General features: G+C 35.3%; 1 protein-coding gene across 2 annotated transcripts in view; it reads left to right on the top strand.

Moving 5' to 3' along the window:
* The first annotated feature begins 5,333 nt into the window (after window positions 1-5,333).
* ZSWIM2 (zinc finger SWIM-type containing 2) overlaps window positions 5,334-21,218 on the top strand; it is a 34,141-nt gene continuing 18,256 nt past the window's right edge. For both annotated transcript variants that reach the window (XM_040475599.1, XM_040475598.1), the window contains exons 1-4: window positions 5,334-5,578; window positions 6,765-6,841; window positions 8,878-8,918; window positions 14,410-14,620. In XM_040475599.1, the coding sequence (XP_040331533.1) occupies window positions 5,414-5,578; window positions 6,765-6,841; window positions 8,878-8,918; window positions 14,410-14,620 (494 nt within the window). In that variant the 5' untranslated portion in view covers window positions 5,334-5,413. The remainder of the gene's footprint in view (window positions 5,579-6,764; window positions 6,842-8,877; window positions 8,919-14,409; window positions 14,621-21,218) is intronic.

The following is a 21,218-nucleotide window of genomic DNA, read 5'->3' as shown; positions in this document are numbered from 1 at the left end:
TGCTAATCACATATCTAGATACGGTAGTAATTATTATTCATTTATCCTAATGCTTGATATCCTAAGCTCTTTCCACTTGAAGGTAAGTTCCCTTTGTGGCGGGATTTTTTTTTTAATTTCACAATCATTTTTAAAACCAAAAAGCTATTTCTGATTCTCTAGTTGTTCCCCAAATTATTTTAACCTCTCCCTCTGGCCCATTTTGTTACTGGTCTAATTTCTTAAAACCACCTTTCCATATTTCTCAGATTTTTTTTTTCTTTTGGCTTCATATTGTAGTACATTACTAACTTCCACCAAGACCTGAAAGGCAGAAGTGAATGAGAGAGCATGAAGCCCAACTAGCAATTACACTTATAAAGTCCGTTGGTTTTCTGCAACAATAGTGGAGGTACTGATGTCCAGTCCCTAGCTTCTTGAGTGACTCAGAGGTACTTCTGCTGCAAAAAAAAAAATCTCATGGTATGAGTAAATAATTTTCCTCAGTGCCTCACTTTAGTATATGATCAAATCTTGATCTCTGTGGCCTTACTAGACATTGTGCAAGCTAGCTCAGATCCTATAATAAATTATTTTGCCAGAGTGACTCTTGTCCAACCCAATGCTGGCAGGTAAGAAGGAGTAAACTGTTCCACGTTTATGCCTTCACTTATTCCCCCCCGAGACAGTCAGCACCCTCCATTCATATTTGTTCCTCTAGCGGTTGCTGTAATTTGCCAATGGCTCCATGTATTTATTTTCTATTGGTTTTTAAAAAAATTACCACAAACAGTGTCTTAAAACAACACCATTATTAGGTCACAGTTCAGTAGGTCAGTAGTTGAAGCAGGCCCAGCTGCATTCTCTGGTCAGAGTATTAGGAGACTGAAATCAAGATGTCAGCCAGTCTGTACTCTTATCTGAAAGCTCTAAGGAAGAATCTGATTTCAACTTTATTTAGGCTGTGGCAAAGTCCAGTTCCTTAGTGTTATAGGTCTGAGTCCCCCATTTCCTTTTTGGCTCTTCTTCCAGAGGCCTCCAGCATTCCTTTAAGGTGGATCCCTCCATCTTCAAGAAAATTATGCTTCATCTCAGACTTCTCCTTCTGCCACCAGCCAGAGAAAACTCTGTGCTTAATTTTATTTTATTTAAAAAAAATTTGTTTAAGGTTTATTTATTTTTGAGAGAGGGAGAGAGAACGTGAGTGGGGGAAGGGCAGAGAGAGGGAGACACAGAATCCGAAGCAGGCTCCAGGCTCTGAGCTGTCAGCACAGAGCCAGAGGTGGGGCTTGAACTCACAGACTGTGAGATCATGACCTGAGCCAAAGTTGGACACTTAACCGACTGAGCCATCCAGGTGCCCCCTGTGCTTAATTTTAAACGAGTTGTATGATTAGATCAGGATGACCCAAATCATCTTCCTTTTAATTAACTCAAAGTCAACTGACAGCAACCTTAATTACATCAGCAAAGTCTCTTCACCATGTAACAGGACATATTCACGGGACAGGGAATTATAGAAAGACAAAGGTCACTGGGGTCATTCTTAGAAGTCTACTACCTCAGTCCTCCCTAGTTTTTTCAGTAGCAGAGGTTGAAACCTTTTTGTTTTTTATTTTTTATTATTATTTTCAAAGGCTCTTCAGATGGAAGTCTGGCATCTTAAACTAAAAGTCCCAAACACACTCACAGTAAGTTGCAAATTTATTTATATTACACTTGGATGTACAAAAAACTGAAGTATGCTTTCTCTCTAAATGATCCAATCACCTTTGCTAGCTACCACTCCACTTGAGCACAAGAAAAAAAAAAAAAACTTTTTAGTCTGATTTAATAGCCTTTTTTAGATTAATGAGTATCTATTGCCAAAGAAAAATTGAACTGGACAGGGTTAAGCAGTCAAGGAAGACTTGTTCACAATGATTGCATGGGCACCTGGGTGGCTTGGCCAGTTAAGCATTCAACTCTTAATTTTGGCTCAGGTCATGATCCCAGGATTGTGGGATCAAGCCCCACATGGGGCTCTGAGCTGAGCATGGAGCCTGCTCAAGATTCTCTCTACAAGATTCTCTCTCTCTCTCTCTCTCTCTCTCTCTCTCTCTCTCTCTTCTCCTCTCCCCTGCTCACACTCATTCTCTGTCTCTCAAAAAAAAAAAAAAAAAGCTTGCAGTAGAGGAGAGAGAGATTGAGAACTCAACTACATTGAAACAAAAGGAGCATTTTGAAGCCTGCAGCAAGCTAGTGGAAAAGTACTAGAGAAGGTTGTTAGGAAGGGGGTTGGTCAATGTAATTAGGCGATCTATGACTGCTAACTGGTGATTACCAAAGTTAGGTTTCATACTGCCACAAAGACCAGGGGATGGGGGCACTATCATTTTTTTTTTCAGTTTAGTTTATTTACTTTGAGAGAGACAGAGACAGTGCAAGTGGGGGAGGAGCAGAGAGAGGGAGAGAGAGAATCTCAAGCAGGCTGTGCACTGCCAGTGCAGAGGCACTAGGCTCAGACTCGTGAAACTGAGAGATCATGACTCCAGCCAATACCAAGAGTCTGGTTGGCTCAACCGACTGAGCTACCTAGGCAGGGGGCACTATCATTCTTGATGATTCCATTTCAAAGGGATGGTTCCCAGGTCCTTCAGAAATATACTACTGTGTTGTAAAACTGGCAAGAGGCTGGGAGAAGAGGTACATCTCAAAGGGACAAAGAAAAAATTACGATTTGATGTTTCCTAGAATAAATGCTCTAAGAAAAGGGAGGTCAGGGACCTACTGGTAACTGGCCCTATTGAACTTTGATTTAAAAAAAAGAAAGGTATTGTGTTGAAGCACCTGCACTGGAGTCCTCGGTTCTCTTTGCCACTTTCTGTTGTCTTGAAATTGCTGAGTTCTGCATCATCTTAGTCAGACACTAGTATACTTCTTCTTGTGCCCATTCTTTATATGTAAACACAGACTCTATATTCAGTGTATGTCTTTAATCCTTGAGGACCAGGACATTACAAGCAGTTCATTTACTCTCTGTCTTCCACTGGCATCTCTGCATATTGCTCACTTTATGTTAGGGGACACTAAGCCAAAAGCTGAAGTTCCCCAGTAATCTGCACCTCTCTGACACTATTCCAAAAGTAAACACACCTTCCATAGGTGTTCTCAGTCTTCCCAAACCAATCTCAATGTTTCAATCCATCCCTTGCCTCACCCTCACATCTCCCACCCTCACCCCAACACAAACACACCCACTTTAAGATTAGCAGCTGACTTCTTCCACTGACTTGTTAGTCTTCTTTTCATCCCCCAATGGCATACTCTTCCACTATTCCAAGTCTAATACTCTAGGCCCAGCTTATTCTATCATACCCTATAGAGTTAAGATCCATTAATTTATAAAATGTATTAGTTCCTGTCTTTTATGGCCAAATTGTATTGCTAAAGGGGCTAAAACTTAATTCATGAAACTCAAAGCTTATCAATGACTCATTTCTAGTACCACTTCCCTCATCCTGGGGCAATATGCTTCGAAATGTAACTTGGAAGGGAACATGACAAACTTATGGGAGAAATTTAATTCCCTGATTTAATATTTGCAAATATTACTCATGTCATACTCTCTTAATTGATGAAGGAAACATATGGGATAGTCACCTAGCTATAAGAACGTTTTTAAAGTCTTAACTGACAGATATAAAAACAAATGTCTTACATCTAGACTGAAGTTCTAACAATCCGTGCTTTCTCTTTTTAACTCATGAAAGTATGAATACTCCTACTTTTATCACCCCCCAAAATGGAATTTATGAACCCACATTTCGCTTACATAAAGTTTATTGTGTCTTAAACATGTGTCCTTTCTGAAAATTATGTCTATCACTTACACATAAGTATTATCTAATTACAATAAGTAATAACAGTTTTAACAATTATTTACTGTTTATTTTTTAAAGTTCTCTTCAAGATAATTCTTAAATAACTATATAATACTTCATATGTATATTATATAGAGAGATATTATATGGATATACATATATATATTGTGTGTGTGTATATATATATACACACACACACACACACACACAATATATATATATGGAGAGAGAGAGCAGGAATGGCAATTGAATAAAATGCCTTCACTCTGAAACCCATCTCATCTTGTTAAATAGAAAGTGTAGATTGTCAGTAATTTATATTGAATTTTTAAATTGTGAATATTAATAAATAAACTAATTCAATTTATAATTTCTTTTGGTTTCAATATGAGGTTTTTCCCTAATGTGTGTTTCACTTTAACACCTAGCACCATTAAGTTGACGGTAAAATTGGGATTATGGTCATATGTATGTTAGTTGTTATTAGTCAGAATAGAAAAGTAGTAATAAAATTTAGTAAGTTAAGATCTTAGACCTAGGATTGGTGGTGTTTCTCTGCACATTTAACATGTGCAAGTTACCATTTCCATCATCTTCTCTCATATCGTGGCCTTTGCCATTTTCTCCTCTCTGTTCTTGACATAGTCTAGTTATGGCCTCCTCCCATGATAAAATGGACAACTATCCTTCATCTTCGCTTATGTTACTGAGCCACCAAGTAGCTATTTCCTGATTTCAATTTCTTAAAAAGATTCTAGTGACATGGCTTCTTTACTTGACTCAACTTTATTACAGCTCTCCCAGTAGAATGCAGTAACAATGTGAATTATTTAATCAACATTGCATACCTCAAAAATATTCCTTACAACAGAAATTGTGGATTTGGAGGACAGAGTCAATGGATTTGGCGCCCCCCCCCCCCCCACACCCATCCCTATCTAAATATTCAATTTAGAAATGCTCCTCTGGCTTTAAAACCAAACCCACCCACACCCTGCACACGTCCCGATTTAAGGATCTAGCTCCCTAGGGGTTAGATTCCTGTCTTTTCTTTCCCCAGCGACTCGCTCAGATTATGCATATAGTGAGCACTCTGGAAATGGTGGAATATTGTTGAACAAAAAGTTACTCTGGGGTTTCTGATAAAGATGATGAATCATCACAGGAAAATTTGAGCACGCAGAGCCCAAACAGTAACCCGCTCGTGCGACTGTCCTAACACACATAATTTACCAGCCCTGCCTGCAGGGAACCAGCAAAAGGAACACGAGAGATTTGACAGCTGTGTCTTTAGCCGCCACCTTTTAAGTTGGGCAGGTCGGGGTATTAGAAACGCTTCCCAGCCAGGAACCTGGCTTCAGGAACGAGCGGAGGCGGCTCTGAGCTGCGGAATCCACTCTCCACCCCTTGCCCTTTGGTTGCCAGCTATAGCTTGGCCGCAAGGCACTCTGGGATATCAGGAAGCTCAACCTTTATCACCAAGGCAACCGGCCGGCACGCGGTTGTCATGGAAACCGGCGGGCACTCGGAGAGTCTCGTAGAGAAGCTGCCTTCGCCCTCACCCAAGCAAGATGCTTCGCCGAGGCTGTAAAGCCTCTGAAAGGCGAAGACACTTGAGCAACCACCTCAGCGGGCAACAGGACTTGGCGCTGAGCGGCAGCATCTACCTCCTACGAGAGATGGGCCCCACCGGCTTCCTGCTGAGGGAGGAGGAGCCGGAAAACAGGGATTTCCGAGTAATTACCACCCCCAACTTGCCTCCACTCCCGCCCGGCCCACCCACCCGGTCCTCCTGGACCTGCCTTATTTCTAGCCGCCTTCACAATCCCTGCGGATTCTCCCTGCCACACCCAACCCACCCGCGCGAGATCCAGACTCTAAAGATGTGCAAATTGCAGAGGGAAGTCGTGTTTTCATAGAAAAGTTTAATTTTGGGAAGTCAGGACTCCAAAATGGCATCCAAATCTTGTAAGATGATGGCACCTGCTTGACGTTTAGGCTTGAAAATGTGAGACGTTTTACTTAAATACATGCTTTGCGTTGCGTGCGTTCTTGGATCCGTTGTTGGCAGTCACGAGCCCTGTAACTAAAACGAAATGAAAATCCTACGACCTATTTCATACTGTAAATACTAAATAAATAAAATCTGTTTTTCTTTACTCTTTAGTCACTCTAAACCTCCAAGAAGATCCTTTTAAAGTACCGTTTAGGTGGCGATGCCTTGGAAAGGTCTTAATAAAAACCTGAAAAAAAGATATTTTATATTTGCATATCCCACTCTTGCCACTCAAAAATCAGCCACCATCCCACCTCCCGGGTGTTGATTTGGAAAATTTTAATTTAGTGTCCTGCATTCTAAGTACTGAATACAAATTACTAGCCTGTGCTTATTTAAGACATCTTTTTTTTTTTTTACTTTGTCCCTTACTTAGAACACTTAGTTAAAAAATTATTTTAGCCAATATAAACTTGGTGAATAAAATTCGTCTTCTCAAGTAAAATTATATACCAATTAAGTGTACAAAACAAACAAAAGATCCAAAATAAGCTAATTTACAAAAAGTCTTTAGCTCCACTGCAAGGCAGAATGAACTTTCATTAAGAAATGTATCGATACAGAGATATTTTTTAGCTTTTAAATTAGATTTCTTTTCACTTGCCTGAGTGTAGGTCACTGAAGAAGTCTTAAGTGATAATACAAGTTGTTGAGCAAGACAATATGACAGTGAAAAATCAGCCTGGAGACTGGTGTCAAGAGTTAAGATGTCTCCATAGACTGTATTCAACGTTTGAAGTCACCTAAACTAAATTACTTCTTGAAATCTCTTTTAATCCTATCAGCTATTAAATTATTTTTATTCTAACTCTAAAAATTAACTGGAGGGTTTTTTTTTTTTTTAAGTATGCATTTTTCTTTTAAAGGTTTTCTTAGGAAATCCTCATGTTTGTAACTGTTCCACATTTCTGAAAGGAGGGGAACTTTGTAAGCATATATGCTGGTAAGTAACTCTAATCAAGATCTGCCACAAAGGAACATCTTGGTATATTGCCTTTTTCATGATTTGAATACTGAAGGTAATAGAAATTTGTTGTTGGGAGATATAGGGGTAAAATGGCTGTAGTTTTTCAGTATATTTTGGGGTATTTTATTTCATTCTGAAAATTAAATAAAGTTTAACTTGAGAAACATACTACCACCTCTGCAAGTTTTAAAAGTTCATGTTTATAATTTAAAAAATCACTTTTTAAATTCTTACTATCTAAGAATCTTATGTACAAATGTGAAATCTAACTATAAAACAGAAAAAGAAAAACCTCCCTGATTCACGTCAATAATAATAATTATGTTCTCACTATAGGATTTCTATTTGCTGTCAGTTAAAAATAAATTCCCGAATACATTTTTATTTTTATTCTTTCTACTGGGTGCATTGTTTGTTTTCTTTGTAAATGTAGTACAACAAATCATTTAATAACAAAAAATTCGTTATGTTTTTTAAATTTTTATTATTTTTATTATTTTCTTCAATTTCTTTAGTGTTTGTTTATTTTTGAGAGAGAGAGACAGAGTGCAAGCCGGGGAGGTACAGCGCGAGAAGGAGATGCAGAATCTGAAGGCTCTGGCTCTGAGCTGTCAGCATAGAACCAGACACGGGGCTCAAACCCACAAACTGTTAGATCATGACCTGAGCCAAAGTCGGCCACTCAACCGACTGAGTCACCCACGTGCCCCTCATTATTTTTTTAATTATGATATTTTCTAATGTATTATTTTTATTTTCAATAAGCATTTTACTACGAATCTTTTAAGATAGTAATAGGACTACACTGAGAATTACTTCTGTTGAATCTGAAAGTTTTCCTCTAGTGACAGAACCTACTTACAGGGAAATCCCAAAAATGAAAATTTTTTAAAAAATTGTTTCAATTTAGTGTTTGGAGTTAGTCTGGAATTCTTTCCCTTCTTTCCATTTTTTCATTCTTTCAACTCATTTTGTTTTACCTATCTGTATTTATATGAACAAATCATGAATTATATTATTATAGAATATTTGTGACTGAAATTGGAGGGTAAAACAAATCTAACAAAAAATTGAGAGAAGAATATGTATCTCACATTTTGAATGCTTTTCTTTATAAGTTAAAAAAAAAAAGCATATACCTTCATTTCCAAAGCTTGTATTACCAAGTTTTTGTTGTTTTGTTTTGATCAGTTTTTATTGAGCATTGCTAACACAATTTACTCTAGTTAGCATGGTCCTTTAAAAACTTGCAGTTTGGTTTTATTATTAAAAATAATAAATTATGTTTATTAAAATAGGTTTTTTTTTCATTTTTTTAATGTCAGCTTCCTCAGGGCAAGGGCCTTCTGTTCTGATTTCTATATAATGTTACTTGTTTTTTACAATATATTAACCAAACTAAATGGAAATATAATTCAAGTATTTAATATACTAAAGTATATTTAATATATTTAAGTAAGAATTTTTTATGTATTTCTCAGCTTTTAAAAAAGTCATATTCCATTTCAATTGGCGATATTTGAAGTAATTTTTTTGTCATACATTCAAGTGGTATATGTAGGAAAACAGTATTGGTACTCTCCAGAAAATTACTCCATTTTCAGGACTAAGAAACTTCTAGGGAAGTTTAAAGGCATTACAATGAATATCTCATTCCTTTACTAACCTGTCTCTGTGAATAAATGTATGTTATAAAGAAATACATGGACTCTTTCTGGCAAATCTCTTTATTATAAATGTCTTTTATTTTCATTTATCATACTTTTTTCACATATGCTTACTTTAAAACATTTATTTAACTACTGTTTTTGTATGAATTTTTTATTTTAATTTCAGTACAGTTAACATTTAACTACTTATCATTATAACAGAAAACTGATGAGAGTGTTAAGTATATTTATAACACCATCAGCAATATAAATTCTATAATGCTACTCCTAATATTAAAATATATCATTTTAGGTTATATCATAAATAAATATTTCTTTTGGTTTTCCACCTGTGAATACTAGGGTCTTGTTGAAAAAATTCAAACTTCCAAGGAATCATGAATGTAAGTTGCATTTCTTCTTTTATTATTTTGAAGTTAACATATTTAATAATTTTTTGTTTAGACATATTCTAAATTTAAACAATTATTTTCCTAGACAATCTGACAACTATCTGTAGCTCAGTTTGTTGCAATTAAGACACTTGGAACATTTTTCTTCGTTAATAAAAAAATGTAACTTTATATGTCATTTCAAATTCAGGGGAACTTAATAAAAAAAGGGATGAAACAATGGCTAGTTATTCTGAAGGCAAAATTTCCTTCATGTGGGCTAAGCAAAGATTCACAGTGGTTTCTAGGCATAAAATTATTTTAATTATAAAAAAAAATCAGAAATGTAATCTTTTAGATCACAGTAATAGTTGACATGGAACATAATTTCATTCAAAAATATCTACTAACTGAAATTTGTATGTAAAAAATATAAATACATGTTTTTAAGAGTAAAATAGTTTTTATGACAGTACTTAAATTGAGTTTAGACTCAAGCATATAGGTATGTAACTTTAAGTTCTAGAGTCCTCAAAATTAAAAGAGAAAGAAATTAATTTTGTTATAGGTCATTTGGATTTATAGATTTTATAAAAAAGGTATTGTCATTATGGTAATCACAGTAAACATTTAAAAGTTGTACTAGATAATAATATTAGTGTTTCACAGACACTTTTTTTTGTACTCTTCTCTCATTTTACACATTCTCTTATCAACAGAGCACTATTTTCAGTTGCCTTCGGGGCAGCTCAGATTTGGAGGTCCCACAGGCATTTTAAATACCAAATTTCCCCCCCCCCAATTTACGTGCCCCTCTTGTATCCCCTACCTCATATATTGGCTTTCCTTTTTCTTTAGTCTCCAAAACTAGAAACCATAGGATTCTCCTTGATTTTTCCTCTCCCAATTTCCTCTCTCCTGTCTAAGGAGTCATTTCATAAATCCCGTTCATGTTACATCCTACCTCCTTCTCAACGGTGTTTTCATCTCTCCATTCTCATTCTCACCTTTGTCCAACCTTCATCAGCCCTTCATAGTATTCTAGAGCCTGTTTCTTTTCGGTGCCTGCACTTGGTTTCTTCCTTCTCCACATTGTAGACAAAAGGTTCTTTCTGGAATGTCACTTAGTTCTCTACTTCATCCTCTCTTCCAATCCCTTCATACACAATGATTGGGTTGTTTGATATTGTATACACTGTTTATTTCTCTATTTCTTCATTTTATCCACCTGAAGTTAAGTGCTCACGTCCTCTCCAAATCTTACTTGTTCTCTACACTGTTTTACATACCATTTTCACAAGCTTCCATACTAGTGCTGTCCAATAGAAATATAATGCAAGCCACATATGTAATTTTCTAGTAGCCATATTACAAAGAGTAAAAAGAAACAGGGAAAGTTAATTTTAATAATATATTTTAACTTAATCTAATACATTAAAATATTACCATATCAACATGTAATCAATATAAAAATATGCAATATTTTTGATACTGTCTTCAAAGTCTTAGTATTTTATACTTACAGAGCATCTCATCTAGACACTATATTTTCAATGGAAATATTTGATCTGCATTTAGATTTTATAAAATACTCAGTTGAAAAATAGATTCATGTAATAGCTAAATTGTTACATATACATACTTACAAATTTTTCAGTAACTATATATTATGAGTTTTCAATTTAAATTTAAGTGAAACAAAATTAGAAATTTAGTTTTTTAGTCACATGAACCATATTTCAAGTGCTCAGTAGTCACATGTGGCTAATGGCTACTCTTATTACAGTGCAGCTCTATACAACCAAATTCAACAAACATCTATTGTACTATGTATTAGCCAGGAGCCTCTGTTAGATACTTCTTTATGAATTGAAAAATGAATACTAACATTTGTGGAGTTTTTCATTTCCAAAAGTAGCAATTTCATATGGATTAACCTAATAGTTAATATTCTGTTATCCTTTTTATTTCTTAAAGGCAGAAACTGTGTCTTGTTCTTTTTATAAATATCAGCCTATGGTTGGGAATTTTTTTAAATGTTTTTTAATGTTTAATCCTAAATGTTAATTTTGAAAAATATATACTTCCTACAAAAATAAAAGATCTTTCATATCTCTATATTTAAAAGAAGTTTTGGTCAACATTGAGAGAATCCTATTTGCACAAATATTCAAAAGAGTAGAAGTCTTAATCATCTTAAAATTTATCATGTAAATGAAAGCTAGAATGGGGGTGCCTGGCTGGCTTAGTCCGTTGAGTAACCGACTTTGCCTCAGGTCATGCTCTCACGGTCCATTGGTTCAAGCTCTGTGTAGGGCTCTGTGCTGACAGCTCAAAGCCTGGAGCCTGCTTTGGATTCTTTGCCTCTCTCTCTTTCTCTGCCCCTCCTCTGCTTGCACGCTCTCTCTCTCTCTCTCTCTCTCTCTCAGAAATAAATAAGCATAAGAAAAAGTTTTTTAATGAAAGCTGGAACAAACATAGATGATTTAAATTAATTTAAAGAAAGCTATAAATGATTATTCATTTGGATTATGAGAGTGTTTTGAATATCATTCCTAGATCCTTCTAAAACAAATCAGGAAACAAATATTTGCGCTCTAGTGTTGCATATCAAAAACAATTGACTTTTATTTTTGAACATTTACAAAGATGATTACAAAGGAATTTTATTATAAAGACATCAGTTTTTGAACATGGAGCATTATTTTTCCCATCACCCAATAAATGTTTTCCAGCAAAACCTACATTTATCACCTAATAGTTTCTTCTAAAGATAATGTCTATTTTTTTTATAGTTTACTTTTTAACAGAGAGCTGAGGGACAAAATAGCTAAGAGTCAAAAACGTATCCTTCTCTTTGTTTTATAAACGTTGGCATTAGAGAAACTTTTAGTTTATCCAACTCCCCTCTCTTCTTTTATAAGGGAGATTCTAAAAGTTCCAATGCTAACAGTAGTCAAAACCCAAAGTATAAACTAGATTTTTTTCCCTCTTCTCCTCCATTTTCTCTTTTTCTTTTTGTCTAGTAAATGCCATCCGTTCCTTTTTTTAATTAAATATTTACAAATAAATTAAGAACCATGTTTAAGAAAAAAAATTTTTAATTCCCACTACAAAGATACAATAAACGTTTTTGCTCCCATTTTCCTTTATTACTTTATATTTATGTATGTCTAATAGTGCATGGGAATTTTGTCCTCTGCTTTTATCACACATTGTTACTTTATACCCATTTTCAATGCTGTGTAATCTCTGTAATTAAAGTCATCAGTGGCTAAATATGGTATATCATAATTTAGTTAACATTATTCTATTGTTAGGCATTTAATTTATTTCTGTTTGTCATATTCTTTGTACATGAAGCTTTCTCTTCTTTCAATCATTTGTTTAGCCTAATGTCTCATTAATCAGATTTTGGAGTAAAAGTATTAAAATTTTTATGTCTGCCAACCAGACGTATTGCCAAATTGGTCTTAAAATACTTTTGCTGATTTGCAGTTTCAGCTACCTGTCAATTTTCTGCTAGGTTTGGTTTGAGATTCGTGTTTTAGGTACATATTATTACTTAAGCACATAATGAAAGACATGAACAGAATACTTAAGTCCCCAAAGAAAATAATTTAAAAATATGAAGAAATATTTTCAAATGTTAATAATATTTCTATAGTGTAGGGGAAAAAAAGGCTGTCCTACAGAACACAAAAAAATGCCAGCTACAAGGTTCACTGTAATCTGTTCGTTCCTGGCAAATTAAATAAATTTCCATTCTTCCATACATCTAACATACCCTTAGAAGGTCTAAAGTATCTTCATATAACTTTTTTAAATGCAAAAAGAAATGACATAAGGCAAACAAACATAACATTTCATTGATTTACTATTGCTTATTCAATAGGTTTTATTCTGTGTCTGTGTATCATTCTTATTTTAACTAATTTTCTTTTATGTTAATGAAGTTGAACATCTTCCATTGCCCTCTGATAAGATTAGCTGTCTTGCTCTTCTCTATAAAAGAATATTCTTTCATAGTCTCATACATTAATTTTTTAAATTAATTTCAGAAGAGTTTGTTTCTGCCTTTCATTTTCCAATTCATGTTATACCACATAAGACATTTATGGCCAGCTCCTCTTATGAACTTTTATGTTTCAATAATTCTGCTGCCCTAGGAAATCTTTATTCCCAAAAGCACAGTTTTTGTTCTTCATTTTCCTCCCTGTCTTTTTTAGAGAGCAGATGTTGCTCTGTCTCTGTGACAAATAGCTCTCATCCTCCAAAGTAATGGTTAATTAAATTATGTTACCCTCTTACATTCCACCTGCCACCCCACCTCATGCAAGGAACAGAGATTTCTATATTGTTCTATGATATTTTCAGTATTCTTAGTGTTTAACTTTGAAGTCTTTCCAGAAAAAAATGAAGGTTTTATTATCTTGCAAGTATTTTAAAATTTATTAAATAATGTATTAAATGTATTAAAGAATGTATAAAATGAATAGAATTCAAGAGGACCAATAACAGATGGCATTTAAATTATGGCATGTTAAGGAGAGAGAAAAGGAAAGGAGCCTGGGATGGAGAAAGGAATAAAGAATCTAGGATTCCCTGATCAAAACTAAATGTATTAGAAACGATTTCTTATAAGGACAGTAGGATGGAGAAAATTCATAATTCAAAGAATGCACATCCCAAGATTATAAGCAACATAGTTCCAAATAGATTATTCAGAAGAATACTAACCAAATCTGTGAAAGATGTGGCTACCAAGACACTCTTGTAAAAACTGAAAACCAAGACAGGAGAGTAGTTACAATTGAGTCTTGCTCTCCTGTTATCTATTCATTCATTATTCATCTAACAAAGACTAGTTTCACTAACTACTCAAATATCCGTTTCCCCGTTATGTGTTTGTGTCCATTTCTTTTGGTGGTATGTTGATAAAATATTATTTATGGACAAATTGAACAGATTAAAATCTAAGACATGATTATAACACCAATCCAAGGATGAACACTGTCATATAATTAATGCAAAACCTTTACAATGCAACATTTGCACTGACTCTTTTCAGTTATAAGAAAAAAAATATAATTTCCATTCATTTATTTTTATGTTTATTTATTTTTTAGGGAGAGAGAACAAGTCAGGGAGGGGCAGAGAGAGAGGGAGACACAGAATCTGAAGCAGCCTCCAGGCTCTGAGCTATCAGCACAGAGCCTGGCATGGGGCTCAAACCCATGAACTGTGAGGTCATGACCTGATTTGAAGTCAGATGCTTAACCAACTGAGCCACCCGGCACCTCCCATTCTTTTTATCAATGACTCTTTCTTGACCTTTTGGTTCTGAAAAAAAATACAAGAAGTGGTAAATCTCAGTGTAACAATTCAATCAAAACTGTGTTTCTGATATTTGAAAGAAAATTCTAACTTTCAGCATAAGTTATTTACATTTCTGTATCTCTAATTTTGCCACTGAATTTTAATACTTTGGGATTCTTCATAGGTGCTTTGCAGTTAGGTCTTGTGGAAAGAGAAATCAGGGACTTGCTTCGAGGGATACATCGAGTTCAAACTCCACAACAAGGAACAAATGATGAAACTGTGCATATTGAAGAAGATGGGTACATTAAACAGAAGGAAATTGGTTCAGATGATATCTGCTCTATTTGTCAAGAAGTACTTTTAGAGAAAAAACTTCCTGTCACATTTTGCAGGTGACATGTTTTTTCTTTATCTTTGTTATTGAAGTACAATTAAAATACATTATATTAGTTTCAGGTATACAGTATAATGATTCAGCAGTTCTGAGGAATATTTAGTACTCATCAAGATAAGTGTACTCTTAATCTGCATTATCTATTTCACCCATTCCCCTACTCACCTTCCCTCCGACAACCACCAGTATCTTTTCTGTATTTAAGAGTCTGGTATTTTGCTGATCTTTTTATTGTTGTTGTTCATTTGTTTTGTTTCTTAAATTTCACATATGAGTGAAATCATATGGTATTTTCTTTCTTTGGCTGATTTATTTCACTTAGGATTATACCATCTAGGTTAATCCATGTTGTTGCAAATGACAAGGTCTTATTCTTTTCTGTGGTTGAGTAATATTCCATTCTGTGTGTGTATGACACCTTCTTTATCCATTCATTTGTTGATGGACACTTGGGTTGCTTTCACATCTTGGCTATTGTAAATATGCTACAGTAAGCATAGGGGTACATATATCTTTTGAATCCATGTTTTTGTTTTCCTTCAGCAAATTACCTTTAGTGAAATTACTAAATCATGGTAATTCTATTTTTAATTTTTTGAAGAACCACCATACTGCTTTCCATAGTGGTTGCACCAGTTTGCATTTCCACCAACAGTGCATGAAGGTTCCTTTTTCTCCACATCCTTGCCAACACTTGTTATTTTTTGTGTTTTTTGTGTCAGCCATTCTGACAGGTTTAAGGTGATATCTCTTTGTGGTTTTGATATGCATTTCTCTGACGGTTTGTGATGCTGAGCATCTTTTCATGTCTATATCAACCATCTGTATGTCTGCCTTGGAAAATGTCAGTTCAAATCCTCTGCCCATTTTTTGATCAGATTATTTGGGGGTTTTTGGTGTTGAGTTATATAAGTTCTTTATATATTTTGGATATACCAAAATCAGATATATCACTTGAAAATATCTTCCCCCATTCAGTAGGTTGCCTTTTGGTTTTGTTGATGGTTTCCATTGCTGTGCAAAAGCTTTTAATTTTGATTAGTCCCAAATAGTTTAATTTTGATTTTGTTTTCCCTGACTGAGGAGACATATCTAGAAACATGATTCTATGGCTGCAGTCAAAGAAATTATTGCCTGTATTTTCTTTGGGGATTTTTATGGTTTTGGATCTCACTTTTCTTTAATATTTTAGAGTGAGAAAGGGAGAGCATGAGCGGGAGGAGTGGGAGAGAGGAAGAGAGAGAATCCCAAGCAGGCTCCATATTTAGTACAGAGCCAAACACAGGGTTCGATCCCACAACCCTGAGATCATTATCTGAACCAAAATCAAGAATTGGATGCTCAACTGACTGAGCCACCCAGGCACCCCCAGGTCTTACATTTATATCTTTAATCCATTTTGAGCTGATTTTTGTGTGTGGTGTAAGAAAGTGGTCCAATTTTATTCTTTTTGCCTATAGCTATCTAGTTTTCCCAGAACTATTCATTGAAGAAACTGTCTTCTCCTCATTGTAAATTCTTGCCTTCTTTGTTGTAGATTAATTGACCATACAAGTGTGTGTTAATTTTGGGCCCTCTATTCTGTTCTGTTGATCTGTGTGTCTATTTTTGTGCCAGTATTATACTGTTTTCAATTACTACAGCTTTATATATAATCTTAAAACTTGAAATTTGAAGTGCCAGCTTTATTTTTCTTTCTCAAGCTGTCTTTGGCTATCTTTGAGGTTCCATACATATTTTAGGATTATTGGTTCTAGTTCTGCCAAAACTGTTGTTTGTCTTCTGATAGAAATTACATAGATTGCTTTGGGTAGTGTGGACATATTCATAGTATTAATTCTTTCAGTCCTAGGGCATGGAATATCTTTCCATTTGTTGTCTCATCTTCAATTTCTTTCATCAATGTTTTATAGTTAGGTTTATTCCTAAGTATTTTGTTCATTTTGATGCAATTATAAATGGGATTTTTTTCTTTGTTTCTCTTTTTGATACTTCATTATTAGTATACAGAAATGTAATAGATTTCTGTAAATTGATTTTGTATCCTGTGACCTTACTGAATTCATTTATTAGTTCTAGTGTTTTTTGGTGGTGTTTTAAAGGTTTACTATATATAGTATTCTGTGATTTGCAAATACTGAATGTTTTACTTCTTACTTACTAATTTGGATGCCATTTATTTATTTTAGCCTGGTTGCTGTGGCTAGGACTCTCAGTATTATATTTAATAAAAACAGTAGGAGCAGACACCCTTATCTTATTACAATCTTAAAGGAAAAGCTCTCAGTACTTCACTGCTGAGTATGATTTTAGTGTGGGTTTTTTATATATAGTCTTTATTATGTTGAGAAATGCTCCCCCTAAACCTACTTTGCTGAGAGTTTTTATCATGAATGGATGTTGTACTTTCTCAATGCTTTTTCTACATCTATTGAGATGATCATATGGTTTTTGTCCTTTCTCTTACTAATGTATCATGTTGATTGATTTTTGAAATTTTTCTAGGGATAGAGAGAGAGACAGAGGATGAGCAGGGGAGGGGCAGAGAGAGGGAGACACAGAATTTGAAGCAGGCCCCAGGCTCTGAGCTGTCAGCACAGAGCCCGACACGGGGCTCGAACCCACAAACCACAAGATCATGACCCGAGCCAAAGTCAGACGCTTAACCAACTTAGCCACCCAGGTGCCCCTGTTTTATTTATTTTTTAGAGAGAGACACACAGAGACAAAGAATGAGCAGGGGAGGGGCAGAGAGAGGGAGACACAGAATCCAAAACAGGCCCCAGGCTCTGTGCTATCAGCACAGAGCCCAACACAGGGCTCGAACTCATGAACCGCGAGATCATGACCTGAGTCGAAGTCAGAAGCCTAACTGATTGAGCCACCCAGGCAGCCCTCCTTCTTCATTTCTGATTTTATTTATTTGAGTCCTCTCTCATTTTCTCTTGATGAGTCTGATAAAAGGTTTATCAATTTTATTGATTTTTTTCAAAGAACCAGCTACTGGTTTCATTGATCTCTTCTACTGTTGGGGGGCGGGAGTTGTCTCTATTTCATTCATTTCTACTTTAATTTTTATTATTTCCTTCCTTCTACTGGCTTTGGGCTATGTTCTTTTTCTAGCTCCTTTAGGTATAAGGTTAGGTTGTTTATTAGAGATCTTTTTTGCTTCTTGAGGTATATCTGTATTGCTATAAATTTCTCTCTTTGATCAGCTTTTGCTGCATCCCAAAGATTTGGACCATTGTGTTTTCTTTTTTAGTTGTCTCCATGTATTTTGATTTCCTCTTATTTTTTTGATTAAGCCATTCATTGTTTAGTAGCATGTTATTTAGCCTCCATATATTTGCATTCTGTTTGATTTCTAATTTCATAATGTCATGATCAGAAAATGTGCATGATAAGATTTCATTCTTTTTAAATTTATCGATATTTGTTAGTGACCTAATATGCAATCTATTCTGGAGAATGTTCCATGTGCACTTGAAAAGACTGTGTAGTCTGCTGTTTTGGGATATAATGTTCTGAATATCTGTTAGGTCCATCTGGCCAGTCCTGTCATTCAAAGCTACTCCTTCCTTGTTTATTTTCCGTCTGGCAGATGTATCCATTGATGTAAGTGGGGTGTTAAAGTCCCCTACTATTATCGTATTATTGTCAGTTTATTCCTTTATGCCTATTAATAGGTCCTTTCTGGCTTTAGGTGCTTCCATGTTGAGTGCATAAATATTTACAGTTGTTATATCCTTTTGTTGGATTGTTCCCTTTATCATTATTAGTGTCCTTCCTTTTCTCTTGTCACAGTCTTTGTTTTCAAGTCTATTTTGTCTAGTATAAGCATTGCTACTTCAGCTTTCTTTTCACTTTCATTTGCATGGTAAGTGGTTTTCTAGCTCTTCTTTTCAATCTGCATATGTCTTTAGGTCTGAAGTGAGTCTCTTGAAGGTGACATATAGAGGAGTCTTTTTTTTTTTTGAAAAATATTTGCTAACATTTATTTTGTACGAGATAAAAACGGGTCCCAGAAAGGCTAAATGAATAGACCACAATCATACAGGTTGTTAATAAAAGAACTATAACACATAACTCTCTCATAAAAACGTAATTAAAAATTCTTCAAAAAACCCATTAGCTCTATCTGAGAAAAAGACTAAAGCTAATTTTTCTTTTCTTTTTTAATATGAAATTTATTGTCAAATTGGTTTCCATACAACACCCAGTGCTCATCCCAACGGGTGCCCTCCTCAATGCCCATCACCCACTTTCCCCTCCCTCTCACCCTGCCCCTCCCCCCGTCAACCCTCAGTTTGTTCTCAGTTTTTAAGAGTCTTTTATAGTTTGCCTCCTTCCCTCTCTGTAACTTTTTTTTCCTCCTTCCCCCACCCATGGTCTTCCATTAAGTTTCATAGGATCCACATAAGAGTGAAAACATATGGTATCTGTCTTTCTCTGTATGACTTATTTCACTTAGCATAACACTCTCCAGTTCCATCCATGTTGCTACAAAAGACCATATTTCATTCTTTCTCACTGCCAAGTAGTATTCCATTGTATATATAAACCACAACTTCTTTATGCATTCATCAGTTGATGGACATTTAGGCCCTTTCCATAATTTGGCTATTGTTGAAAGTGCTGCTATAAACATTGGGGTACGAGTGCCCCTATGCATCAGCACTCCTGTATCCCTTGGGTAAAATCCTACCAGTACTATTGCTGGGTCATAGGGTAGATCTATTTTTAATTTTGTGAGGAACCTCTGTTTTCCAGAGTTTGCATTCCCACCAACAGTGCAAGAGGGTTTCCGTTTCTCCACATCCTTGCCAGCATCTATGGTCTCCTGATTTGTTCATTTTAGCCACTCTGACTGGTGTGAGGTGATTTCTCAGTGTGGTTTTGATTTGTATTTCCCTGATGAGGAGTGATGTTGAGCATCTTTTCATGTGCCAGTTGGCCATCTGGATGTCTTCTTTAGAGAAGTGTCTATTCATGTCTTCTGCCTATTTCTTCACTGGATTATTTGTTTTTCGGGTGTGGAGTTTGGTGAGTACTTCATACCTTTTGGATACTAGCCCTTTGTCCAATATGTCATTTGCAAATATCTTTTCCCATTCTGTCGGTTCCCTTTTAGTTTTGTTGATTGTTTCCTTTGCAGAATCTTTTTATCTTCATGAGGTCCCAATAGTTCATATTTGCTTTTAATTCCCTTGCCTTTGGAGATGTGTCAAGTAAGAAATTGCTGCGGCTGAGGTCAGAAAGGTTTTTTTCCTGCTTTCTCCTCTAGGGTTTTGATGGTTTCCTGTCACATTCAGGTCCTTCATCCATTTTGAGTTTGTTTTGTGTTTGGTGTAAGAAAGTGGTCTAGTTTCATTCTTCTGCATGTTGCTGTCCAGTTCTCCCAGCACCATTTGGTAAAGAGACTGTCTTTTTTCCATTGGATATTCTTTCCTGCTTTGTCAAAGATTAGTTGGCCATACTTTTGTGGGTCCAATTCTGGAGTTTCTATTCTATTCCATTGATCTATGTGTCTGTTTTTGTGCCAGTACCATGCTGTCTTGATGATGACAGCTTTGTAGTAAAGGCTAAAGTCTGGGATTGTGATACCTCCTGCTTTGTTCTTCTTCAATATTACTTTGGCTATTTGGAGTATTTTGTGGTTCCATACAAATTTTAGGATTGCTTGTTCTAGCTTCACAAAAAAAGAGAACTACAGGCCAATATCCCTGATGAATATGGATGCAAAAATTCTCAACAAGATACTAGCAAATCGAATTCAACAGCATATAAAAAGAATTATTCACCATGATCAAGTGGGATTCATTCCTGAGCTTCCAGGCTGGTTCAATATAGGCAAATCAATCAATGTGATACATCACATTAATAAAAGAAAAGATAAGAACCATATGATCCTGTCAATAGATACAGGAAAAGCATTTGACAAAATTCAGCATCCTTTCTTAATTAAAACCCTCAAGAATGTCAGAATAGAAGGAACATACTTAAACATCATAAAAGCCATTTATGAAAAGCCCACAGCTAAGATCATCCTCAATGGGGAAAAACTGAGAGCTTTCCCCCTGAGATCTGGAACATGACATGGATGTCCACTCTCACCGCTGTTGTTTAACCTAGAGTTGGAAGTTCTAGCATCAGCAATCAGACAACAAAAGGAAATCAAAGGCATCAAAATTGGCAAAGATGAAGTCAAGCTTTCACTTTTTGCAGATGACATGATATTATACATGGAAAACCCAATAGACTCCACCAAAAGTCTGCTAGAACTGATAATGAATTCAGCAAAGTCACAGGATATAAAATTAATGTACCGAAATCAGTTGCATTCTTATAAACTAATAATGAAGCAACAGAAAGACATAAAGAAACTGATCCCATTCACAATTGCACCAAGAAGCATAAAATATCTAGGAATAAACCTAACCAAAGATGTAAAAGATCGGTATTCTGAAAACTATAGAGAGCTTATGAAAGAAATTGAGGAAGATACAAAGAAATGGAGAAACAGTCCATGCTCATGGATTGGAAGAATAAATATTGTTAAAATGTCAATACTACCCAAAGCAATCTACACATTCAAT

This window comes from Herpailurus yagouaroundi, unplaced genomic scaffold, assembly GCF_014898765.1.
Source record: "Herpailurus yagouaroundi ecotype Mexico unplaced genomic scaffold, PumYag 140, whole genome shotgun sequence".
NCBI lineage: Eukaryota > Metazoa > Chordata > Mammalia > Carnivora > Felidae > Herpailurus > Herpailurus yagouaroundi.
Note: the sequence above shows the minus strand (reverse complement) of the source record. Positions and strands in the feature narration are given on the sequence as shown.